Here is a 26113-nt window from a genome sequence, read left to right on the forward strand (position 1 = left end):
AAACCCAACAAATGCTGGGGCGGCAGGGAGGGCAAGTCTACATCCAGAGTATGAAGTTCTTCCCTCCACCCTCCATGATCGAAGGGGTCCCGTATAATCAACCCACCCCCAAGTGGCTGGCCTGTTCCCACAGCCCACTCCTGGGGAATGGTGTCCTACCAGGGGCTGGACATTGACCGCACTCACCTCCTTGCATATCTGGAGATGATGGAAGCAGAGGAGCCTTGGTGAGGGGGAGCCCACATTGTTGAACCCATATACGGCCTCCATCCCTTCCACTGTGGCCACTGTGGAAGCAAGCACCAGAGTGGGTAAGGGAGGGGGATGACATCCCCACCTAATTATTGAGAGCCTTCTCTGCTGTGGATGTCTTCTGATGGGCATTTCATTGGCACACGATTATCTTCACGTTCAAGACCTTTTCAAAGACGTCCTTCCACATACATCTCCCCAGTACGGCCCTGAATCCTCTCTTCCTGAATCTTCTACAGTTGAGCTCTGATTCTCCTCCTGGGATGCTGAGAAGCTCCACACGGTATCCTGTTTGCTACAGACACTCCCTATACCTTTGGGTCCCCTGTACCACGTGGCCCCTTCCAGTCTGTGGGACCCCATTATTACTGCTGACATCTGGAACCTCATCTCCCACCATTGTCTCCAACCTGAAGGAGAGCTCCTCAAGCGTGCTGGGGACCCCCGCCCTTCCTAATGCATTCTTAATGGCTTTGTGATGGAATTGGCCTCAGGGCCCTCCAGAGAGCTTGGTTTTGGGGTGACTGAACCAGTCAGTCGCACAGAATGCACTCACTCCAATATTCCCATCTCCCTGAGCCCTCAGTTTCCTTCCTCTGCAGTATTCCAGGGAAATTCCAGACATCATTCCAGACATTCCTTTGTGTACTCAAAGGATTCATTGAGGAGGGCTTAATTTAGGGGGTCCCCTCCTATTTTCGGATGTGTAGACAGGTTTAAGAGAACCCGCAAGGGCTGGTGAATAACCCAGGATTGATGACGATGAGAAGCCATTGCCATCCCTGGCTTGGGGTGGGGGGCGGCCGTGCTGCCCACGGGAGCTGTGAGCCACGGGTAGAGGGACCCAGTGGGACGCAGCCACACCAAACCGGTGGCCCAGAAGGGAAGGAGTGAGGAAAACAACTACTCCCGGCTTCTTTCCCCTCCTGCATTCCACTCTCGGCCTGAGCCTCTGCTGCCCAATCTCAACCTGAAGCCAGAGGCCGTGAGCCTGGGCACCGTCATCCCCAGAGGTCAGCCTCCCAGGACACAGCGGGGCGGGGAAGGACGGAGACCACATGCAGGGAGACAAACGGAGCATCACTGCGTCGGGCCCTGCTGTTCTTCCCTGACAACAGATCTTAGGCTTGGCCCAGCTAGTGCACAAAACCCATGTCCTAACTGAGTATTTGGGAAAGAGGAGGGCAGGAGCAGTCCTCGATGCCCTTTCTTACACAGTTTGGTCCCCCCACCAGCCGGCTGTACGAAAGCCAGGGGCACCCTGGCTAAGTCCTGCTATATGCCTTTCTCCCAGAGAAAGAGTGTCTTCTTGCCTGACACACAGTCAAGAAGGTCCACGGAACTGGGAACCCCTCAGCCTGACCACACAGGGAAGCGGCTGGCCAATACACCCCCAAATAATCCCACGCGGTATTATAAGCCACCCCCAGGGCGCATCAGTTAGCCCATGAAGCGGGGAGATGTCGGGCTTCACCCCGTAGGTAGAAAGGGGGCTCAGGGCCATGAGCAGAAGGCGTACGGACTGGACGTCCCGGAGGCTGGAGCCTGGGCTCCACCAGCAGTGCTGTAAGGGGCATCCCGGGAGCAGGTCAAGCTCCCCTCTGATTTGAGAGATGAGCTTGGTGTTGAGCTCACAGCCACGAAGCAGCGAGCTCTGCGAGGACAGCGCCGCCCACGTTCACGAGCAGCTCCCGTGTGACCGGTGTTTGCACACAAACCACGTATCAAAGGCACAGTTCCACCCACTGAACCATCATCTCCGGCCGGAGAGAAGCGTTGCCCTCGAGGCTCGAAGTCCTGGAGTCCAGCCTCAGCCACTCACTCAGATCTGAGCAAGGAACGAGTCTCATCGTTGCACAAAATGTGGGGCCCAGAGAGGGAGGTAAGGCAGCGGGACTGCCCTTGATCCCGGGCAAGGGGGTCCTTCCCCGGGACTCACGCTTCAGGGGGCCCGCACGTGACAGACAGACATGCACGCATTCACGTCAGGGCCACAGGGGCCCCTCTGCCCCTCTGCCCCTCTGCCCCTCGAGGGTCCGCCTGGGGTATCGACTACACCCCAGGTGCCCCTCCCATGAGTGACACTGGCCGGGCCCCAGGCGCAGCCTCGCCCCATCCTGCGCGGCGTCCAAATAAACCAGGGTGAATGGCACGCGGTCCGCGGTGGGTCAAGGCCACCATGGGAGGTGGGCCCGTCCCCTGACGCAGGGAGGGAGGGCAGCGGCAAAGGACAGTGGGTAAAGGAAAGACGACGGGTTAGCTGGTTCAGCACCCCCAGCGCGATGCAACTGATTCACGTCCACACCAGTGGCCTTTCGCAGCTGCACCAGATTCCCGTTTTCCTGCTCTTTGTCCAACCCGTGCTTCTAGGGACACAGAGCAGCCCCGTCGTCACGACAGCCGCACGCGGCAAGTAGGGCACATTTTGCAATAGTAACGGATTCGCATTAATTCATCTGCACGTCGGGCCTCATCACGACACACAGAGTGCTACTAACTGTTCACTGTGGTGACCAGATGGACACCGAGCACTAGGCTTGCGAATTGCTTCATTTTTATCAGAAGTACATGAAAGGATTTAATTAATTTTTAAAAAATAAATTTAAACATTTCAGCTTGGTTTAGGTAATTTTGATATGCAAGGTTCTTCAATTATAAATTGTATCTTGCCTTTAATTTTCATGGAGACTTTGGATATTATCAAAGAAAAATAACTGACAAATGCATATAAAATAAATTCCATTTTGCAATTTTTAACATTAGAGTTTTGTGAGACTATATTTTGTACGTTTGATTATAATTCAATTTCTTTTTCATCATTTAGATCAGTCTCTCAACAAAACCCAAATCACAGCAAAAGCTTGGTTATGACAAAATAGTGATTCTAATGAAATTAAGGCAAGAATGATAAATTTAAAATTTTAAAATTTTATTTAAAAATATTTATAGAACAACTCATGAACTTGTATGTCTTAAATGCTCATCTCAAACTGCCCCCCTCCCCAGCACGGCTCACGTGCAATGTCTGAACTGTTATGTTTGATAGGAGAAGAGACTGATGGTCAGAGGGGTGGCGAGGGGAGGAGGGGTGTCCCCGAGGCAGGGGATCCAGCGGACACTCGTCGTGATGGGCACGGGTGATGCACGTAAGTGCTGAACCTCTATACACCTGAAACTAACAGAACCCTGTACATCAATTATACTTCAATTAAAAAAAGAAAAATAAGCAAACTGTTATGCTTGGTGTCTTGCCAATTTTCAATCAAACGCCATAAATGGTTTTGCAACTATTTTTGTGTTGTCGTTATGAAAACATACGTTGAGGCGGGAGAACAGGATGTCTTTTATTTAAGTGTGTAGCTTCACTTAACTCCTCTTAAATACGGAGACAGAAGTGGGTCTCCAGGTGTCTGCTGGCTTAGGGGCAGAATCCTGTCCCCAGTGATCTCCCAGATGTTCATTCATTTAGCAGCTACGCGCTGAGTGCCTACTATGTGCTGGGTAGGCGCTGTGCTAGGTCGTGGAGAACTTTCTGCGAGCGGCAGCTGACTCTGCCCCCGGGAGCTTAGCGTCTGGAGAAGGCAGACGTTGCTCGAATCATCAGACGACACTGGTCAGTGGACACAGAGATGTTCCATTCCGATCCCGCTTTAAGAAAAGACTCACGGCTCCAGCTTTTTGGTGTGTTGTTGGCACAGTGTCTGAATAATCCTGGCCCCAGTCTTAGTCTCCGAGACCATGAAAAACCAAACCAAAGACACAAAACAGCAGATCGGCAAGGACGCACGCACTCCCCGCCATCTCCCGTCGACCAGTGGCCCCTCTGCGTCCTTCCTGAGTCTCCCCCAGGCCCGGGGGTCCTGCCGAGGGGGCAGGAAAGGAACAGATACAGGAAACAGATTCATGCTTTGGAAGGCAACCCTGACACGTTAATTTTTCCTGAGGGCATTAAAAATATATGCTTCCAAACTAAAAAAAGAAAAAAACCATATAACCACTTTTGAGATCCATTTTGCATCAGGAATCTTTGAGATAAAATCAATACGGTACTTAAAATCCTAAGGCTCCCTTGTCCCCAAAAATATGGTCTTGGCCTGAGGTTAGCCTCATCCTTGGACAAGCCACCAAAACTGCAAACTCTGTGCACAGTTTCAAAAAGCCTCTGGTGCACAGACTGTTGTGAAAGAAAATCAGGCCACAAGTGCCACTGTTGTGTATTTCTTGACCTTTCGATAAGGTCAGCTCCCAAACCAAAGACGGCTCATTGACTGACCTCTCCTGGGGAGGAGAGAGGCTGCGGTGGAGGGAGCCCAGGAAGGACCCAGCTGAGACGTCCTGCTCTGCTGCATGGATGCGTCTGGGGCCACGATGACAGCTGGCTGCCCCTGCCCCTGCCCTCTGTGTCTCGGGCTCCACAGCCCCACCCAGCAGATGTCCCCGCACCACCTGCCCCGGAAGCACTAAGTGCATGGCAAGGGGCTAAATGCGTGCTCTCCGTAGCTGATACCAGCATCCAGCTGATAGCAGCTGACACAGCAGGTGTTTAGCCGCAGTGACATCAGGCCTCCAAGGCAAAGAGGATGGAAACCTCACGCCAAAGGATGCCAGGAGACAGAGCGAGAGGAACAATCTCCAACACAGGGTGGAGAACAGGGATGCTAGCGGAGCCGATGGAACACAAGCCTCCAGGAATGCAGAGAAATCCGCGGGAAGGGTCTGGCCTTCCAAATCCTGAGAGTGAGTGTTTGGGTCAATCTTCTTCAGACGGTGGGGGTCTGGGAGGCCCTGCAGCCATCTGAGCTACACAGGAATTCCGCCGAAATCAGCAAAGATTGGAGACGATGGCCCAGGCCTCAGCTCCATGAGTCAGCGCGTGAGAGCAGGTCTGCCTCCAAGTTTGAGGCCTCCCAGCCTGCGGACTGCAGAGAACACCAGCGGCTCCCCAGTATCCATTCCCCTCCTCGCCTCCCAGCCTGCGGGCCGCAGAGACCACCAGCGGCTCCCCAGTATCCATTCCCCTCCTCCTCTTTAGCCACTGAGCTCAGGTTTTAACAGAGGAAACAATGCATTCAGCTAAGAAACTGCATTCTCAGACTTCCTTGCAATGAGGTGTGGTCTTGTGATTTTTGCCAATGAAATCAGATGAAAAGTGTGGTACAGAACTCCCAGGGAGGCTGCTTAAATTGACATAACTCAGCCGGAAGGGGGTGCTTCTATTCTCCCCACCCCCTGCCTCTTGATTTCCTTTTTCTGCAGGCCTGGAACTTGGGCATAGTGACTGGAGCTCCAGCAGCCTTTGGTGCCATGAGGCAGCCTTGAAGATGAAAACCTGTGCTGAGAGTGAATGGTGTGGGCTCTCCAGGACACTGTGGTATTACCATAAAACTCCAGACTTCCCTGCCCTGGAATGCTTTAATGGGAGAAATTCAGCCTCCTTATGTTCCCAGAAGTGATAAGCATGATGCCCCATCCTTGGGGCTTTGCCCTGACTAGTCCCTCTGCCTGGAGCATTCTCTCTCTGCAGATATCCATCCGGCTGACTCCCTCCCTTCCTCCAGCTGCCTGGCAGGGAAGCACCAAGAACCTAAGACACTAGCCTTCCCTGACCACCTGCATACCCCAGTGCTCCAGAGACCGCATCGCTACCTTACACGCGGTCTGTCTCTTCCTTGTCCCTCTGCTTATTGTCTGTCTCTCTCCTACTGGAAATCAAGCCCCACGAGGGCAGAGGGTGGGCTCTTCTGTGCTCCGCTGCATCTTTTGTGCCCAGAACAGTGCCTGACACAGAGAGGGCGCTCAACAAAGATTTCGAAATGAAGGGATGGCATGACCTGACGGACAGGCTCTGCTGTGAGGTCCTTCAGCTCAAGAGAAGTCACTGTGGGGACCAGGAACCAGGCTGGGACAGGGGCTGCCCGTCTGCTGTGGGTGGGGCTCAGTCTGTGGATTCTCATGGGCTTACAGGGGAAGCAAAGCGAGCCCCCGGCCCCCTTTCTGCTCTCTCACAGTTCAGGTGTGTGTGCCCACAACCTGGGGTCTCTACCCGAGGCTTGCGATGTGCTGAGACAGCCACAGTGCCCGTGGACGAACTCTGCACCCCACGAATCAGCCCCCAAGGAATACTGGATGTGTGGGGTGCTGTGATGATTTTATGTGTCAACGTGGCTGGGCCGTGATACCCACATGTTTGGTCCAACATTAGCCTGGATGCTGCTATGGAGGTATTTTCCAGATGAGATTAACATTTGAGTGAGTGGACTTTGAGTAAAGCAGATTACCCTCCATTCCATAATGTGGGTGGGCCTTATCTAATCAGTTGAAGGCCTTACAAGAAAAAGGCCTGATCTCCCCCGAGGAGGAGGGCATTCCGCAGCAGACCACCGTCAGACTCAAACCGCAAACCCTCCCTGGGTCTGCAGCCTGCCGGCCTACTGGCCACCCTGCCAAGTTTGGGTTTGCCAGCCTCCACAATCACAGGAGCCAATTGCTAAAAATAAATCTCTCTATACACATACATATCCTCTCGTTTCTGTTTCTCTGAGGACCCTAACTAGTGTAGCCGCCACTCTCTTCCCACACTCCCAGGAACGCTAGGAAGGCCGGGATGTGTGACGGGAAGGACGTGTGATGAGCACCACTCCTGAGAACGAGGAGACAAGTGAGGTCTCTCGAGGACCTTCCGGATCAAATCCAGAGCGTGGGGGTCCTCACACACCACGACAGCACAGGGCGTAGAGCGTGAAGGCCGAGCACAGTGGCTTTATTTACCCAGCATGAGGAACCAGGCCCACAGCCGCACAGACGGCCGCTGACGCCCCAGGTGGGGGGACGGGGAGCTCCTCACATCCGGCAACGCAGAGAAGGTCACGCGGGCGAGAGAGCGGGCAGCACTTTTCCAGCACACTGGCCAAAGCCGACGCGGTACCCAGCCCCCTGGCAGTGCCCTGGGACGGACAAGGACAGGGTTAGCCACGAGGCTGCCGGGCTCACAGGAAGTGCAGCCGAGCGGCCAGTCCTCTGGACTCTAGGCAGGAACGATGAACACGTATTTTAAACGTAAGAACCACTGTCCCCAGGGGCCGAGCAGATCCACGGGGGGACCGAGAGGGAACTGCAGGCGTGCCCTGCCGTCAGGGGCCCTCGGAAGCACAGGCTCCACGGCTTTTCTGACAGGGGGTCAACCCTTCCTGAGTGGGCTTGGGTTCAAAGCCCAGGTCTGCTAATTCGCCAGAGGCCACACTGCCTGAGTTCCGCAAATGCCTGATGTTCAACCAACATGAGCTTCAGTCATCGGATTCCACATCTTTCCACATCTACAGGGCGAGGGAAAGGCAAGGGGGGCCTGGCTGGCGGGGGTCCCGGCTAGACCGGAGCTAGAGGGCGCGGTGGGGCCTGGCTGGCGGGGGACCGGCTAGACCGGAGTTAGAGGGCGCGGTGTGTGCAGTTTGGAGAGGTCAGCACGGAGGAGCCGGGAGCAGGAAGGAGGGAGCATCTGAGCTGGGATTTGAAGGGTGGGTAGGAGTTCGGGAGGAGGGCACAGAAGGAACGGCACCGCGCGGGCACAGAGGTCCAGGCGAGGGGCGCGTGTGCTACATTTGTTCCGAGAAGCCGCTGTGTGGGCCCCAGAGAGGCTACTTACGGAGAGCCCTGACGAGCCGTGTTAAGGACTTTGAGCCTTATTCTGAGGCCACTGAGGTTCACGGAGGAGTTTCCGACAAGACAGTGACAGTCACAGCCATGTTTTAAAGAGAGCCCAAGGGGCCCCAGACAGAAGGCGATGGAAACACCCAGACTTAAGAGCGTCAGGCCTCGGCCCAGGCCCCTCAGCCTGCATCACTCCCCAGGCCCCAGGCCTCATGGAGGCCAGAGCGGGTGAGGGGTGGTGCCAGGCACCAGTGACCATGAGGGCTCCTGCAGGGGCTGCCTGTGACCTTGAGTCACACAAACACACCGCCAGACCCCCCCACCTGCTGGACACAAGCCCCGACTCTGGGGCCGTGCCATCTGCTGCGCGGTGTGGACCCGAGCAGACAAGCGTCCAGCAACCAGGAGGAAACGTCGAAGCAACCAAGTCAGAACGGCAGCCTCTTCCAAGGGCCTTCCTCCTGGAGCGGCAGATGCTGATGCGCCGTCCTCCTCCCCAGCCCCCGACGCTGCCGCTCAGTCCATCACGTGGCCCCCTGCCCTGGTCCCACGAACGCACTGCCTACTTCCTGGACACGGATCCACGACGCCATCATTTCCCTTTCCGACCAGCCATCCCCGTAGACAAGGCTGCCCACATCCCCCCACTTTACAGTTGGCATGGCAGGTGGCCGAGATGGGCTTCTCAGCCGCAGTGTCGTGACATCTTGGGCTGGATGCCCCTCACCAGTGAGGGCTCGCCATGCTCGGTGGGATGCTTGATGGCATCTCTGACTCCCACTCACGGACAACCAAGGTTATCTGCGGACATTGTCGGACACCCCCTGGAGCCAGAGCTGTCCTGGCTGAGCCCACCGGTCCAGAGGATGAAAGGAGCCGCATCCGGCCGGGAAGGGACCCTAGAGCCTTCCCAAGCCCCCAGGATGCTGCTCCCAGGTCTGGAGAGGAGAAGCTGGGGGCCGGTGTATCCATGCAGGGGTAGAGGGACCCGAGAGGTCAGAGCCAGCTCCCCCGCCTCTCCCCCACCGCCACCAACGGTAGAAGTGAAGGTGAAAGCATACCCCGTTCTCTGGAATACGAGCCCCGGCATCCTGACCTCACTGGCCCTTGCCTGGACGCTGACCTTCAGCCCACCCCCCACTCCATCCCACCAATGGGAATGCGACCTGTAGCTGCAGCCCAGTCTCCCAGCTTCGCGGAATGCCGCTCTTGCTGGCGCGTCCAGGTGCACACCCTACCTCGCAGAGGAGCCCCGGGGAGCAGCACCGAGCCTGAAACCAGGGGTCTCTGCCACGGGAGCATCGGGGGAGTCCCGACCGCATCACAGCACTGAACCAAACTGTAGGAAATGACCCGGGAAAGCAGATGGGGGAGGCTGGCATCCTCGTGGGGCGGCGAAGGTGGTGGGCTTTGCATCCCAAAGCCGTTAGCTGCCCTCTGGGGCTGCTACCTGCTAACTGTGTGGTTCGCGTCCAAGTACTCTACGCCCGGGGCCTCCAAGGGCTTATCTGTAAGTCAGAATAAGGGCACCACAGGAATCCAAGGGGATTCCCGTGTGAAGAATAACGCACACCATTCCTGGCACCTGGTACGTGCACAGCAAATCATGGTGTTGCTGTTGTGTCCACCGTGGAGTTTTGTGTCTGATTAAAGATTACTGCTAAAAAGCTTCTGGCTCAGGATGGGGCTCTGATTCCATACGGGCACTTTCTCTTTCGCTATATTCCGGTGGAAATGGTCCAAGGAAATAAATACCAGGGAAGAGTCTGTATCAACATGAGAAGCAAGAAAGGAAATCCTGCAGAAGACAGAGCTGTGGGGGGCTGGGAGACATGGAGGGCACGGAACAGTGGGATGTGGCCGGGCGCAGCCCAGGCAGCAGGACCCGCACACGCCTGCACCTGTGCTGGGCCACGAGCTCTCCGTTCTGTAAACAGAGGAGGACTTCCTGCCCGGAAGGCTGGCCATGGTGGGAGCACAAGGATAGATACTGCTAGGGCTCGCAGGCGTCGGGGGAGCCACAGAGCAAGAGCGGAGAGAAAACAGACCCACTGCCTGAGCCTTGGGGCTCCAAGGGAGTGGTGCAGCTCCACTGATGGGGGCTGAGACCCTTGCACAGCCGCATAGGCCGCTGTCCTGGACCACGGCCCAGCCTGGAATAGCTGGGTGGGGGCCCCGGAGGCAGGACAGGAAGGTGAAGCTGGAACTCCCTCCTCTCCCATCCCAGCTCCTCCCCAGCCAGAACTTCAGAAAACGCTTTGGGGCTCAATGCTCACGGCACTGAAGGAGGGCTGAGGGTCTGCGTCAGGTGCGTAAGCACCGCAGAAACGCTGGAAATAAGACCGGCCACGGAGAGGACCACAGCCACAGAGAGGTCCATGAGCTGCACCCCGGCTCCCCCCGAGCATGATCCCAGCAGGCAACCCACCTGCTGCCAACTTGAGCTCTTTGCCCTGTAAACTGGGGCAACGATCCCTTGGCCTAGGGCTCCTGTGAGTGTCAGACGGAATCAGGGCGGTGTAAGCGCTGTAACTCAGTTGGCCCCTGGCAGGTTCTCAGAAATCTCAGCGAAGCTGGAATTAGGCCGCAACAGGGCTGTGGGGACGGTAACGGCCTGGGCTCTGCCCGCACCTTCTCTACCAGCTCCACTTCGCTTCATCAACCAACAACCGCACGGCTCCTAATGCGTGCCTGGCACACAGTCAGCCTGCAGAGACCTGTGGGGCTGCAGCTTGCCCTGAACAATGACCCCACAGAGCTTAGGCCCTCGGCCCTGGAACACCTGACTGCTACCTTACACAGCACTTTTTGCAAGTGTGAGTAAGTGAGGGGTCTTAGATGCGGTGATGACCGAGGCAGGCCCTACATGCCATGGCGAGTGCGCCACTGAGACAGGCGGCCATGGAGGAATCTGAGTGAGGACGGCGGGGGAGGCTGGAGGGATGTGGCTGCCAGGGGACCCAGGAGCCACCAGCAGGTGGCAGAGGCCGGAACGGGTCCTCCCCGAGAGCCTCGGCAAGGAGGACGCCCTGCCAATCCTTGGGTTTCCGACTTCTGCCTCCCATAATGGGGAGAGAATGAATTTCTCTTGTTCTAAGCCAGCATGTTTGTGGCCATTTGTGACAGCAGCCCGAGGAAGGAATCCAAGCTCCTAGTCAGGCTGGGAACACGCACATACAATTAACTAGAATTTGGCGCTGCCTGCACAGACCGATTATACCCGAGCGCCCGGCGAGGGCACTACTGCGGCTGAGCGAGATGTAAGTCCTCAGGGGGTTCGATGGGGCCGGCGGGCGGGGCAGAACCAGGGGAGTGGCAGGTGCACATCTGACACAAGAGGCCCTAGGGAGCCAGGAGGCAACCGGGAGCAGACGAGTGACGCCCCCCACGGCAGGGCGGACCGCAGGGGCTGGGCACGTGCCGGCAGTCCCGGCACGGAGGGGTGGTGGCTTGGGGCAGGCAGCTGCACAGAGGGGGCGTGAGGCTTTGAAAGGCTGCTCAGCAGGCTGTGTTGACAAAATGGGGCTGTGGTGCCAGCCCGCAGGGGAAACAGCGGCAAGAGGATGGGGCCAAGGAGGGGGTGACGACGTGACACTCAGGCTGTGAGCATGGAGGACCGGGCATGCCTGCTGACCCGAACACCCCACAAGTGTTTGAAAATACGGGTCTGGAGAGGTTTGTAATGATGGTAAGGAAAACAAGGGGCTCAGAGTCGGGGTTCTGATGAGAAGCTGGCAGGTGGGACCTCGGTTTCAGCGCCTACTGGCAGTGAGACCCCAGGCGAGTGACTAAACCCTGCCAGGTGCTCCCAAAGACCAGGCCCTGTATTTGTCTTGTTCATGACTGGAATCCCAGAATGGGACTCAAGCAGGTGCGCGAGAATGAAGGAATAGGGGCACCTGGGGGGTCTCAGCTGGTGAAGCATTTGCCTTCAGCTCAGGTCATGATCTTGGGGTCCTGGCCTCAAGTCCTGCATCAGGCTCCCTGCTCAGCGGGGAATCTGCTTCTCCGCCTCTCGTTCTCTCTCTGTGTCTCAAATAAATACATTTTAAAAAATCTTAAAAAGGGGTGCCAGGTTGGCTTAGTCGTTAAGCGTCTACCTTTGGCTCAGGGCGTGATCCCGGCGTTCTGGGATCGAGCCCCACATCAGGCTCCTCCGCTGTGAGCCTGCTTCTTCCTCTCCCACTCCCCCTGCTTATGTTCCCTCTCTCGCTGGCTGTCTCTCTCTGTCAAATAAATAAAATCTTAAAAAAAAAGAAAAAAATTAAAAAAATCTTAAAAAAAAAAGAGAATGAAGGAATAAACCAGCTCCCCTCATCCTTACAACCATGCTGTGAGGGTAAGTTCTGCATCATTAATTCCATTTTAAAGATGAGGAACCTATAAATTAAATCTTAAAAAAATAAAATAAATTAAAAAATTAAATCTAAAAAAAAAAACAAAAACAAACCTCTGCTCCTCCCCTCACTCATGGTCTGTGTCTCTCCCTCAAATAAGTAAATAAAATCTTTTAAAACATAAGTACCTAAAGATGAGGCACCGGAGCCCAGGAGGGTCGATAACTCGGCGAGGGTCGCACAGCCCGTGGGAGCTGGGGGTGGACCCGCGTCTGACTCTGACGAGGGTGCTGCCGGCCACTGCGGTGCCTCCCCCTTGGGTGGTAACACCTGGCGTGTGGCACGGCCCAGCTCAGCCTGGTCTCAGGACACGGGGTCCCAGCACAGCAAAGCCCAGAAGTGTGGGAGCCTGCCGCTACCCCACAGTCTCGCTCAGTAGGAAGGGAGACAGAGTGGGACACCTGGGGCCTTTCTGGTCGTGGACACTGAGGTTTAAAGTCCCTGGTGGCCAAGGCTGGGGTGGTCACAAGAAGCAGACAGGGGCCTGGGAATGCCGGAGTGGGGACGAGATCAGACAGATGGCTTCTGGGCCAGCCCGCAGCGCCACACGGCCAGGGCACGCAGGCCAGCAGCAGGTGCACAGAGCCCGCGAGGCCTGGCTGCCCTCACCTGTTATGATGACTTCATCGCCGTCCAGCAGAAACTTCCTGGTCTGTCCGTTCCCCAGCTCGATGGCCTTCGTTCCCCTCCACGACAGCTCCAGCATGGAGCCAAAGCTCTCTGGCTCCTTCATCACAAGAAGGGAAGAAAGCCTCCCATGTATTTACACCTTGGTGAGGGTGTCGGCTGCAGAATGGACGCGTAGCAAAGCTGAGCCCCGGGCAGGGATGGGTGCTGTGCCCCTCAAAGACCCTGCCTTGGTGGGACCTCTGCATTGGGCCCTGCTCGCGCTGTCTGGGTCCCGGGCAGTGCTGGGACAGTGCGCCCAGGCCCTCTCCTGCCCTGCGACTGCAGCGAACCCACATGCTGCCACGCCTGACACCCTCCCACTGGGGAGAGATTCCCGTCGACCCACAGGCTGCGGTCAGGACCTTGCAGGAAGTGACTGGCACGTGCACCATCCCAAAGTCTCCATCCCCTAAGGTTCTACGACTCTCCCATGGGCTTATGGTGGCATGAGGGGGTCAGGGGGCACAGCAGTGGGGTCATCTCATCCTGGGAAGGTGCATGTGACCCAGTGACAGCCAGACTGCATGGCCACTCCCTGACTCCCCCCACGTCCTCTGTCCCCTAAGCACACAGATGCAGCCTCCCGTCCTACAGTGTCTGTAAAGGAAGTCTGGAAAGTGTCTGGAAAGGAAGCCCCTTGTGCACCCCCTGCTGGACGAAGCTGGAAGAAGGAAGAGTTGTAAGATGCTCCCGCCCTGGGTGGGAAGCCCTTCTGCAGGACAAGCTCAGGGCCCTCGGGTCTGTGTGCGGAGTAGGCTGTCCACATGGACAGCGCCCAAGGCATCGGAGACTCACCGGCCCGCTGATGGTTCCAGAAGCCAGCAGGTCCCCTGGGCGCAGGTTGCAGCCATTGACGGTGTGGTGGGTCAGCTGCTGGAGCATCGTCCAGTACATGTACTGAGGGCAGGGACACAGAGGGGGACAGGGCAGGTGGCTCACCCCAGCCTCCTGGTTGGCAGCTCACACAGCCACTCGTGACAGACAGCCTCCCCGGGCTCTCTCCTGGTGCCCCAACCAGCTCGCCCGGTCGCTCACAGCAACCACAAGCTGTCCTCCTGGTGTCCCCCCTCCCTCCCCGCTGTGCACTGGCCTCGGCTCCCCTGCTCCCTCAGGCTCCCCAACCTGCCTTCTCCAGGAAGGCAGACCTTCTCCCTGCTCAGACGCTCAGTCTGCAACCTGCCCATCTGTCTGCAATCAGACGCTGCCCTGCGAATACCCTTGGGTCCTGAGTTGGCATGCTTCAGGACCTCATCACAGCAGAGGCTTCTAATGAGCAAAGAGCTCACTGGCATTCCTCCCCCCACGTCCACCCCACCTCCCTGGGCCTTGAAGCATAGAGCCAACAGGATGTCTGGGCAGGCCCAGGAACGAAGGAGCATGCAGGGAGCTCTGCCTGGGGAAGGGGGCCAAGGACCACGGGGCCAAGACGCTCAGACGCAGTGCCAGCCCACGCCTCTCCGAGCCCACAGCTTCTTAGATCTGCCACTCTTGGAGCTGCACATGCGGACACAGGAGAACTTAGAAACAGGTTCTTGCCCAAGAGCCCCCTCGAGGAGGCCCCCTGATTTCCTAGCCACCTAGGGAGCCCAGAACAAGGTCCAGTTAGAAGGGAAACTAGAGGCAACAGGACTACATTGATTCAGAGGACGCTTACATGCTCAGTGAACACACGAGAAGGGGCCCAGCTGCGGGACTGCTCAGGGAGACGCAGACTGACACCACCACGCTCGGAGCAGCCCAAGGGAGAAGGCGCACCGCGGCCGTGCCGGCCAGGACAGCCGGGAGGCTGACGGGCTGCGGGGTGCACGCGGGCGGGCTCGAGCTCCTGGGGAAAGTGTCTGCAAGTCCTTCTGGGCTGCGTATATAGACACATGTGCTACGTGACAGACTTGATTGGAGGGGACGGAAGGGGGCAGCGGAGGCCTGCAAATCTCCCATTGCCCGGCAGGTGCTGGCCACACAGGGGTGTGGACTTTGTGAAAATTAATTGAGCTGGGCACCTAGAATTTGTGCATTTTCCTCTGTGTGAGTAAGGCTTCAATGAGCAGCTCAGTTAAAACAGACATAAGTCACTTGGCTCAATCCACTCCCCTGCCAGGACAGAAGAAGCCGCAGACTAGACCCTGTTAGGAACATTGGTCGCTCCCCCAAGAAAATTGCTGGTCATGTCTACACAGCCTGCATCTGGAGGAGTCTCTGTGGCCTCGTGGCCTCTTTGGAAAGGAACAGGGCCATGGAAGCTCCAGGCCACGCCCCGAGCCATCACCATATCCCAGAATGGATGCGAGCCTCCCGTTCTTCCCGGAAGGACCACCCCACGTCCCACACTTCCGAGAAGCAGTCTGCCCAGCTTCAAAGCTCACCTTAAAATTGGACTTGCAGATGGTGGCTGCCTGGCTCATTCCTTCTCCTGTTGGAAACACAAGTAGCATCGACAATGGGACTTCGCTCCATGGATCGGGACGGGGGGCACACTTGTAAGGTAAGCGGTTTTGTGGCCTGTGAAACGGTGAACACCGGAGCCGGGGGATGTGCACCGCAGTGATAATCTCCAGCCCGAGCACGTAGAAACCCACCTGCCTCTCCCCCAACGGGCCACGTCCGGTTTACAACGCACTTCAGCGGTATTTACGAAGCAGCTAGGACAGGCAGGGCCGCGGGTCACGGCTGTTCTGTTTCCCAGCCGTGCTCACACCTACAAGGCCCGTTACTCCCTCAGAATCCTTGGCCCTGGCTTCCCCTCCGAGGCTGCACAGGAAGGTGTGCCCCACGGCCCCTGGTCAGGTCAGGGCCTACACCTGTCACCCAGATCTCAACTGGGGCCGTCAGAACAGCATGTTCGGGACTGGGGCGGAGAGGGGTCTTGGAAGCCATCCCTGTACGCAGTCCTCCCCTTCCAGGTCTTTCTAAGTCTCTGGACACCGCGCCTTCTTGATAATACCGTTCCTTCCCCAACAGGGCATTCCCCTGGATGTTTCCAGGCCAGCAGATGAACATAAGACAGAAGTGGGCCCCCAAGAGGGTCTGTGGGTAGGAGGAGACAAGCCCAGATCCAACGACACCAGGTTTTCCTCTCAGCCTGGCCAGTAGCTCCCCTAAGCAACTTGGGGTGAACCCCTTTTCCTCCCTGAGCCTCATCTTCCTACAGCATAACATGAAAGGACAGGGCCGGCATAGATCTCGGAGGGCACTAGATTGCAGCTGTGGGGTGTTTCCTGAAGCCCCTTCCTCTGGGGGGTGTCCTGCTCCCTTGGTGACAGCTCTGTCCCCTTCTGCGGGGGAACCACCTCCATGAAGGGCGGGGATGCTGGAGGGGGCAGGCGAGCCAAGCCTGGCGTGCATACACCGGAGAAGAGGAGGAGACAGATCCAAGCCAGAGTGTGGCCAGGGCTCTGTGTGCAGCCCCTGGGCAAACCCGCCCCCCAGCCCCAAGGGCCCCTACAGGAACAGAAATGACACCAGCCTCTTCCTAGGTACTGGTTCTGCTCTAGACCTTTACAGAGCCCGTCCACCTCCTTAACCCTCACAACCACATGGTCATGTCAGTGCCATTACTGGCCCATTTTACAGATGACGCACCGGGGCACAGACCGGCTCAGCCATTTGCCCATAGTTGAGCAGGCCCCAGGTGGACCCCAGCCATGGCCTGCAGAGCCCCACAGATAAGCAGGGCTGGCACAGCCTGCAGAGCCCCACAGCTGAGCAGGGGTGGAGGGTGGACCCCAGCCACGGCCTGCAGAGCCACGCTCTTTACACTAACGCTCTACCTGCCTATTAAAGGAGCCGAGCCCAAGAGCCTCCGGGGCACGTGGGCCCCGTCCGTGAGGCTCTCAGGGCTGACCCAGGGTGGAGTGTGGGGGCCAGCTGTGCAGCCCCAGAGAGCAGAGCCAGGCTTTCCAACAGGCCCCGGATGGAACATGGGCCCGGGGGGGGGGGGGGTCACTGGTGGTGCGCGAGTGAGCGGAGGCTGAACAGACCCCTGGCTGCGGTGCGGACGAGGGGATGCAGGCAGAGGAGGGAGGCCCTGGGCTCCGTGCTTTCTGGCAGTGACAGGCCGCTAACGTCCTGCGGGCTCCTGTGGTGTCCTCTGAGCAAAGGGCACCCCGTCCCCCTCTCTTCCCTTTGCAGGACCCTCCACAGCTCCAGGGACACAGCAGGTGATGCCCTCTCACCGCCCCCGCCCCCCAGGAGCTCAGGAGCAATGGGACAATGGCACCTGGCCACCTGAGCCCACCGAGCCCTGGACACACCCTCCAGCTCCACGACAGTACCTTTCAGAGTGACAGAGAGGTTAATGTCGAATGTGTAGGGCCGGTCGTGACGGAGATACGGCAGGGGCTTGGGGTCCTGTGAGGGCAGAGCACAGCACAGGGGCTGCTGACAGATGGCGCTGGCCCGGGGGGGTCCCACAGCGCACCAGCACTGCTCCCTCCACACAGGGGATCCCCCCTAGGCCAAAGGAGGCCCCCACACGATAGGGACCAGGGTGGTCACATGCGCTAGTCTCTGGAAAGAAGCTGGCGGGGGGGGGGGGCGGGGAGAGCATCCGCAGGTCAAGGGCACAGGGGTCAGATCAGAGACGCCCCAGAAAGCCAGGGAGCAGGAACGCACTGTTGGTGCAGGACCCGGTGGAGGCAGCCCGACGGCCAGGCCACGGAGTCCACACGGCAGCCCACAGCAGTGTTGCCAGACATGCCACACACGAGTAGTCTGGGGTGACTGTAACAGTTACGCGTTTCTTTTTATGATTAATTTGGTGGCTAGTGACACCAATAGAGATATAAAGTATAAACAAACAAATAAAAGATCCTTCCTTTTCTAAACACATTATTTGAGTTTAAAAACGGGAGCGGCTTGGGGCGCCTGGGTGGCACAGCGGTTAAGCGTCTGCCTTCGGCTCAGGGTGTGATCCCGGCGTTGTGGGATCGAGCCCCACATCAGGCTCCTCCGCTGTGAGCCTGCTTCTTCCTCTCCCACTCCCCCTGCTTGTGTTCCCTCTCTCGCTGGCTGTCTCTATCTCTGTCGAATAAATAAATAAATCTTTAAAAAAAAAATTGTCTTAAAAACAAAAACAAAAACAAAAACAAAAAAAACGGGAGCGGCTTTAAAGGAAAACATCAAATGACAGGCAAAGTAGCAAGAGTTGTGAAGACCCCACGGGGAGGGTGTTTGGGAAGGGCTGGCTCTCAGGAAGGCTGATAGGAAACCTCCCAGGACAGGGAGGTGTGGAGAGGTGGGAGGGGTGCAGCACGGCCTGCAAGAAGAGTGAGGGGAGCCGCTTCGTGAGGAATCGGCTCGAAGGGAAAAACTCCCAGTTTGCTTTCAGTGCAGCAGACATGAGCACAAGAGGGCAGTGTGGGTGCAGGTGCCCCAGGACAGTGTGTGGGGGGGGGGGGACGGCAAAGGGCTGAGAGCATCGCAGGCCTCGGGAAGACAGGGGAGGCAGGGGGACGGAGCGCCAGGAGCAGCAGGGGGCTGCCGCAGATCCATGCTGGAGAGGTCACAAGGGGCTCTGGCCGCTGATGGGACGGGGTGGGGGCGTGAAGTGGTGCTAGGACCAGGACTCCCTGCTGCCAGGCTCCAGGCTGCATTCTACCAGTTGGACTCCAGGGGGCGCCACCGCACAGAGCAGAACTTAGCAAAGCTGTGCAGGATGGTGGCCCTGGCCAGGACACCTTCTCTTCTGGCCTCGGGCCTCAGAGGATTCCGAAGGGTACAGAATTCTGTGTTTCCCCCCAAGAACTGTGCAGGGAGTGGAGAATGCACAGGCAGAAGGATTGTGCCAGGCCCACCTGAGGTCACTGCAAAGGGCCCCCCAGCAGGCAGATGGGGGGCACGGAGCTTCCCTGCACATTCAGACAGTGTGGATGCCCGGTGCCAAGCAGCCGCAGGGGCAGAGGCACCCGGGTGTGCAGCTTCCCGCAGAGGGACCGCTTACCTGCTCCGGGTTGGGCACGGCAAAGGGCATGAGGGCCTCCATGGGCACCACCCATGGAGAGATGGTGGTTCCAAAACTCTTCCCAAGGAACGGCCCAAGAGGGACATACTCCCACTTCTGAATGTCCCGAGCTGCAAGAGAAGGGCCAATCAGGGCTTACAAAGGCTGCCCAGGGCCTCGCCCAAGACTCCGTTCTTCCCCCCAATGAGGAGGACCGCCACACTGCACGGAGCTCTGGCCTCGGCCAGACTGCCCGGGACCACGGGGACCATGGCGACCACAGGGACCACAGGCAACAGCATTCAGGGCCAAGGACAGAGGTCCTTCGAGGTCACTGTGCCAGGTTACAGCAAAGAGAACGATGACCAAAGGGCGGGAGGCATTCCCCCAGGAGGGGGCTGGAAGTTCATCCTCTACCCCCCCCCCCGGGGGGTGGCGGCGGGGCAGACACTTCCTGGGGCTTAGGCATGTGGCCTAGAGGTCGGGAGCCACTGGGACACTGAGCTGCTTTCGTTTGAAATCTCAGCTCAGCAACTAACTGCAATCTCCCTGGGCCTCAGTTCCTCACCCGTGAAAGGGGAACGCTAAGGTGACTGGCGCCTTGTGGGGGTTCAGCACAGGGCCTGGCACAGAGGTGCTCAGAAACGCCAGCTGTGACGTCAGCCTTGTTCCTGGTTAGCTTACAGGAACACTGGAGATCGGAACCCAGGGGCTCAGAGCCGAGAAGTCCGCGAGACACCGAGCCGCGCTCCCCACCTCTGAACAGCACCAGACCCCGAAACCATCCACGGCTTCTGTGACACGGTCCCCAGCACCCAGTCTTCAGCCAGAGCAGGGCACCCACACCCCAATAATTACCACTCCAGTCGTTCATAAGGACCATTCCAAAAATGTGCTCGTGGGCCCTGGAGATGGGGATCGGCTCTCCAAAGTTGTTCCCAGGGCCTACAAAGAAAGCCTGACGCGGGGAACAGTTGGTTAGAATCAGGGCACTGGTCTGGAGGGCAGAGGGCAGGCATTTCCAAACCTGGGCCAGGGACCAAGACTGCCACCGGGGACCGGCCCAGGCTGCGAATTCACTGCATTTCTAAGTCGTGGACTGTGCTTGAGCTGAGAGCTGGTCACCTTGGGAGAGTGGGGAGCGGCAGGACGCAGCCGGCACCCCCCAAGGCCTCCAACCGGCCCAATCCCGTGGCTGCCCCGCTCCCTCCCTCAGCAAGCCCCAGGCCACCCCGCTCCTTCCCCTGCACCTCTGCATGCACCCCCACAGGCTGCATTTCAAGATCTGACAGCTACGCCGGGCTTATGGGAGACAGAAATATCTGGGTGTGTACTCGTGTCACGAAAAATGAGAAGCCTGCCTCCGTAATGCAGCCAGGAGGGCCGTGGCGGGGGGGCGGGGCATCCCCCACACCCCCACCCGCTGCCCTCCCCCTCTGCAGAGAGACATCACCAGCAAGGGCCTCGGAAACCAGCAGAACCCCGAGACATCATCGCAGGGGAAAATGGGGGGACGACTGTCAGGCACACACAGGATCAGCCGTGACATTTGCAAAACCTGTCACAGTTTGCTCTGTGACAGTGTTTAAACACTGCAAGTCTTTTCATCAAGATTTAAAAAAAGCCCACGGGCACCAATTTCTATAGAATCTTATCAGCATCAAGTGCAGATCATCTGCGCTCCCCATCCCGCCCGCCCCGCACCGTCTCCGCACACCGACTTTCTGCCTCTCCTCGGCCTGCTGTCCACCCCCCACAGGACCAACACAGGCAGAGCACAGGCCTGCAGAGGGCCCCGCTCTGTGCCTCTGCACTGGCAGGGCTCCTCCTGGGGCCCCCATGGCACCCTCGCTGCAGGGGGCTGAGGGCTGGCGGGGAAGGCCTTGCTGTTTGGAAGTGACCATACATTCCTGCCTCTGGACGGAACCCCAGGAATCACAGGGCAGGACTGGAGGGACAGGGAACTCCAGCCTGCCTCCAGCCGGCCCTGGCTTCTTAGTGCCGTGGCCCCTACCAGGCGGCCCCACAATCCCTTCTCCTCCACCTGCCATGAGGAGAAGCTCCCCATAGATGCCGGTGGAGGGAAGCCCCCGGCTACCCGCCTGCCTGCATGCCCCCCACTGGGCCTGGCTCCACTACCTGCCCTCTGATCATCCTGCGAGCTGCACCAGGGTCCTCCCGTTCAGTTCAGCTCCTCCCCCCTCCCCTTCGTCCCCTCGCCTTGGGGACTTCCCAGAGTTCAGTGTCCCCAGTAATATGCAGAGCCCTGCAGCGTGAGGGGTCCTCGGGGATGAATGTCAGCATCCTGGGGGTGAAGCGATGGTAGGTACTGCCGTGCGGGACGCTACGCCTGGGGGAGAGTGTGTGGAAGGCGTTCAGGATCTCTCCGTGTTATTTCTTACAACTGCATGTCACCTACAGGTATCTCAAAATAAAAACCCCTTAATTTAAAAAACCATGCAGCCCTAAAACAGCCACGTTTCTGAGATTGCGCGGGCCCAACCATAGCTGCGGGGCGGCTGGGACAGGTGTGACCCTTGTCATGTATAGTCTATCGATACAGAATACACACGCGGGATTAGCAGGTGCAGACCCTCGGCTCCTACGGAAAATACCGGGCCTACCTCAGCCAATCGATACCTAACCGTGTTTCGCGTGTGTTTCTGTCTGAGGGCACCTTGTCCGACATCGACTGCTGACTCAGGAACACAAGCGCGTGAGTGCCGGCTGGGTCCCGCCCGGAGGCGGGCTGTGCGGTCCAGACGTGTCCCCGGAGGGCGCGTCGCCAACACCAGACGACACTACAGCACCACACTCAAGGGGCAACTTAAAACAGCGAAAGCACCCCCCCCAAAATAAGCACAAAGATGCAAAATAACGCGGCTTTCAGTAGTGCGCAGAGCACGTGTCCACAGCGTGAGCGGGACCGAGAAGGCAGAGCGTGGCACACACACGCTGGGGACGCCAATTCTCCGCCACTCTCTGCGTGTCCGCTCATGACCCCCACCAGCTCTGCGGGTACTGCGGGGGACGCTAGCGGTTAACTCAGCAAGTTCACAAAACAGAAGCCGTGCGAGGATGGACTGTCCCGGGGGCAGCCAGGCCGGGACCCCAGGGTGGGACCCTGGGCAGCCCTTCCGGGGAGCGCTGCTGCCGTGGGACGCCCGTGCAGAGACCGAGGCCTGGCTTACCATCTCCAGCTCCATGTCCAAGAGCTTGCAGGCGCCGTAGACAGGAGGCTTAGCTGCAAGAGCGGCAGGAGAGAGAGGCTGTCGTGGGTGCCGGGCCACGGGACCGTGGGCACACAGAGCGGGAACCAGTGAGGCCTGGGCGCTGGGGCCACTTACAGTCATCGGGGCTCATCTGCCCCATGGGCCTGCGGATCGGGGTGCCGGACACCACGACGGAGGAGGCGCGGCCATGGTAGCCCACGGGAAGCTGCAGCCTGAGAAAGGAGGAGGAAGGACGCTGACCGTTACACGCTGCAAAATAAATTTCTACAGTTTTTAGAACTAAAAACAAAAAGGAGTCCACACATACACACGTGGTTCTAAAACCCAAAGTTAGTCCCAACCATCCGTCCACGGGCAGAGGGATAAGGAAAGTGTGGTCTACACACAGCACACAGGAGGACCAGCGAGCACTAACGCGGGAGGACATGCCGGCCCGCGCCCTGACTCCGGTGAGCCTCAGCGACGCCACGCGGCCCGGCTCAGAAGGGCCAGCACGATTCCGCCTCTGTGCCGTCCCGGAGAGCATGGTGGTGCCCAGAGCCGGGGCGGGGGGCCTGGCCAGCTAGTGCTTAACGGGGACAGAACGTCCGTTGTCCCAATGAGAACACTCTGGAGGTGGATGGTGCCGACAGGCGCACCGTGGTGTGGGGGCACTTAGTGCCGCAGAGCTGGGCACTTACAGGGGTTCCTCCATCCTCGTCTCCAGCACCAGCCAGGAGCCGACGCCACAACCCACAGGGACAGTACCAGCCGCCAGCGTACACGGTGCTCAGAACAGGCGGGCACCACACAGGGTCCCTCTTCAGACTCTTCCCAGATCTTCCCCGCCCCCAGCCGCAGGTGCCGCCAGCCAGCAGGGCGCGAACTCAGCCCGGAGCAGAGAGGAGAGCATCCAGGGCTTGATTGAGGTCACGCAGTGTGACGCGCTGGCCCTGGGCGCCCGACCCGGCCGGCCTGACGGCAAAGCCGCACGGGGCAGCAGGAACACAGCCAAGAGCTCTGTCTCTAAGACAGACAAGTGAAAAAGGAAAGAGCTCCCAAATATCAAAACACAGGAGAAAAGGAGTTAAAAGTCTGATGCGCTAGGGATGGACAGCCAAGCAATGTGACCGCGACTGTCAGTCACAGCACAGCACGTGATGAACGCCTGACAAATGTCTGCACGAGTCACACCGTACAGTGGGCCCCGCAAGATCATGTCCCCGTCCCATCCCCCAGAAAATGGGAAGGTGACCTTATTGTGGAAAAGGGTCTGCGTTAAGGGTCCTGAGATGAGGTCATCCAGGATCATCCGGGGGCCCTAAATCCAGTGACACAGGAAGCCAGGCAGAGTCAGGCCCGGGGCCCCCTGCAGCCTCCTGGAGCTGGAGCAGCGAGGGCCCAGACTGTCCCCTGGACGTTCCGGAGGGAGCTCAGCCCCAGAACCTCGGCCCCAGGCTCCGGCCCCCAGAACCCCGAGGTATTCATTCTCGTCATAGGTCACGGGTTTAGAGCAATCTATGGCCGTCCAGGAGCCGAATGCAGACCCACACCCCCCGTCACGCGCACAGGGAAGTTCCAGGTGGGGCACACCTCTAAATCTGTACAAAGTGAGGCTACAGTACGTGCCAGGAGCAAAGCACAAAGACTATCTTCCAATTCTTGGGCTGGAAAAAGCCTCAGGATGACATGAAAGCCAATGTCATTTAAAAAATGAGGGATAGGGGCGCCTGGGTGGCTCAGTCGGGTAGGCGTCTGCCTTCAGCTCAGGTTATGATCCCCGGGGTCCCGGGATCGAGCTCCGTGTGGGGTTCCCTGCTCAGCAGGGGTCTGCTTCTCCCTCTGCCCCTCTATCCCCAGTCATGCTCTCTTGCTTGCTCTCCTCTCTTTCTCGCTCAAATAAATAAAATCTTAAAAAAAATTAAAATTAAAAAATGATGGACATGTTTGACTTTATAAAAGTATAAAGCTTCTGTATCAGGAAAGAGAGCAAAGTAAAAAGATGTCACGCTGGGAGAAAGTATTTACTATGCGTGATAGCAAAGGGTTCATTTCTATTACATATGAAACATTCTTTCAAATTAGTAGGAGAGCAGGGGTTGCATAGAAAAGCTGGCAAAGAGAAGGCCAGAATGTCTGTGAAAGAATATGGAAAACGGACAAGAGTTTTGCTCCGGGAGGAGGGACTCAGAGGGTGGGGGCGGGGAGGGCAAGCCAGGCTTAATCACGATATGAACACATACCACCCTGTATTAATAAAGGATATATGCAGAGAGTGACAAAGGCACAGCCATGGGCAACCTCGCCTCCAACATCCGGAGAGAAGCCCATTTGCTCTCATCGGCAGACGGAAATGGCCCGGCTCCCCCACTCAGCCTGGAGCCTGCCCGGGGCAGAGCCTGGTCTCGCTGCACACCTGCTCTCCCAGACCCATGCGTCCTGCTCTGTAACCTTGGCCTTGTTGCTTCACTTCTCTAGGTGGTTAGCCTGCTGTCTCTTTCCTTCCTCCTTCCTCACCTTGAGTCTGACGGACATTCCCCGGCCTGTGCGTGGCTGGCGGCACCCGGCCTGGGCTGTGCACCTACCACCATGTTCTAAGTAACCCCCACATCCAGGGGACAACGTGGAACAAAGGGGCAATGATCTGGGCTCCGTGTTCCCAGTGGGGCGTGGCCCTGACCTGGGAGTTAGGAGGTGCCTCTGGCCCTGTCTGTCCTCGGGCAAGCCAGGCCTCCTCAGCCTGTCTTCGCTCCCATGAAATGAGGCTAATGGTCACAGCCTTGGAGACCCCAGGATCCCCTGTGCGGATCCCAGAAACGAACACAGCTCACGCTGTGAGCTGCCCACACTTCGACAGATAAAGAGCATGGGCGCACTTGACGGTTCTCAGGCATCAGAAAGTTCCAGGCGTGGAGAAGGCTGGGATTCGAGGCGTGCCCACAGGGCAGTGATACACAGCTTACAACAGGAGCCTAGAAGGACCGTACCCACTCGGGGACGGATCTTCAACCCTGTTCTCTGGACAAAGGGGCTTGAGGGACAGAGGGGTGGTCCCTCTGTTTCCAGGAGTGGTGGATCACGGGCATGGGAGCCCCCCCCGCCCGCCCCGGTCTCTTGACCCTGAGAGGGACTTGTTAGCTCCTGGGAAAGTGTGCTGCTGGGAATGGAGAGACAGCCTGCGCACTGATCACACTCTGGGCCAGACATACCAGTTGGGCATCAAGGCTTTGTCCTTGCCGCGGAACATGATGCCCACGTTGGTGGCGTGCTGCCGGGAGGAGTAGAAGTCCGTGTAGTCACCTGCGGGGAGACACCGGAGACCCCGCGGTGGCCAGCTGCCCAGCACAGGCAGGGCGGGTCTCAGAGCAGGAGGAAGAGGCACATGCAGGCGTCCAGCCCCGCCCTTCCCGCGAGTGCACCCCTACATGCCCTTCCCACCAGCGCACCCCCACAGCGCCGTCCAAAGCTCGGCCGCAAATGCAACACCGATGAGCCTCACTCACAGCTTGTTTTGAGAACTCTCCTGAGAGACAAGTAAGGAACGAGGAGCCAAGACTGAGTGGAACAGACCGCTGGACACCCCTCCTCTTCCCGGGGCTTCCCACCTCACCACTGCCGACCCAGGGCTCTGCTCCCCAGGCCTGTGTGTGAGGTGCACCTGCGAGCGGCACCTGCCACCTGCATGGCTTCTCTCCCCCCTGGTCTGAGTCCAAATCCTGGCAACACTTTGAGGCCCTTTCCCTACTCTCTCTGGCAGGACTGCTCCAGGAGGACGAAGAGGAGGAGGAGTGGGAGGAGGTGGGGGAGGAGGAGAAGAAAGGGGAAGGAGGAGGAGGGGGAGAAGGGGGAGGGGAGTAGGCAGGGAGGGGTGGAGGGGGAGACGAAGCAGGGCGGCAGGCCAGTCTAGACTGGAAAGGGCAGTGATGACCGAGGAGAGAAGTTCTATGGGGGGGGGGGTAGAGCAGGGGGCACACGGCCTTCATGTCCGGATCCCAGAGGTA

At 58.2% G+C, this 26113-nt stretch overlaps 1 protein-coding gene across 21 annotated transcripts in view; it reads right to left on the reverse strand.

Moving 5' to 3' along the window:
- Nucleotides 1-26113, reverse strand: part of FAH (fumarylacetoacetate hydrolase) — a 68516-nt gene that overhangs the window by 34412 nt on the left and 7991 nt on the right. For 19 of the 21 annotated variants that reach the window (XR_008956053.1, XR_008956061.1, XR_008956051.1 and 16 more), the window contains exons 5-14: nucleotides 25322-25412; nucleotides 22248-22345; nucleotides 22092-22144; nucleotides 19759-19858; nucleotides 18901-19031; nucleotides 17234-17309; nucleotides 15326-15372; nucleotides 13758-13859; nucleotides 12903-13020; nucleotides 187-287 (exon numbers count right to left, since the gene is read on the reverse strand). Coding sequence is in view for 3 of the 21 variants with exons in the window: in XM_048220387.2 (XP_048076344.1) it covers nucleotides 187-287; nucleotides 12903-13020; nucleotides 13758-13859; nucleotides 15326-15372; nucleotides 17234-17309; nucleotides 18901-19031; nucleotides 19759-19858; nucleotides 22092-22144; nucleotides 22248-22345; nucleotides 25322-25412 (917 nt within the window). In the remaining 18 variants the exon portion in view is untranslated. Of the gene's footprint in view, nucleotides 1-186; nucleotides 288-6984; nucleotides 7197-12902; nucleotides 13021-13757; nucleotides 13860-14586; nucleotides 14818-15325; nucleotides 15373-17233; nucleotides 17310-18900; nucleotides 19032-19758; nucleotides 19859-22091; nucleotides 22145-22247; nucleotides 22346-25321; nucleotides 25413-26113 lie in introns of those variants that run through there. The other 2 variants (XM_026510593.3, XM_044388453.3) reach the window with 2 other exon arrangements.

The sequence above is a fragment of the Ursus arctos genome, unplaced genomic scaffold (genome assembly GCF_023065955.2).
Source record: "Ursus arctos isolate Adak ecotype North America unplaced genomic scaffold, UrsArc2.0 scaffold_28, whole genome shotgun sequence".
Taxonomy (NCBI): Eukaryota; Metazoa; Chordata; class Mammalia; order Carnivora; family Ursidae; genus Ursus; species Ursus arctos.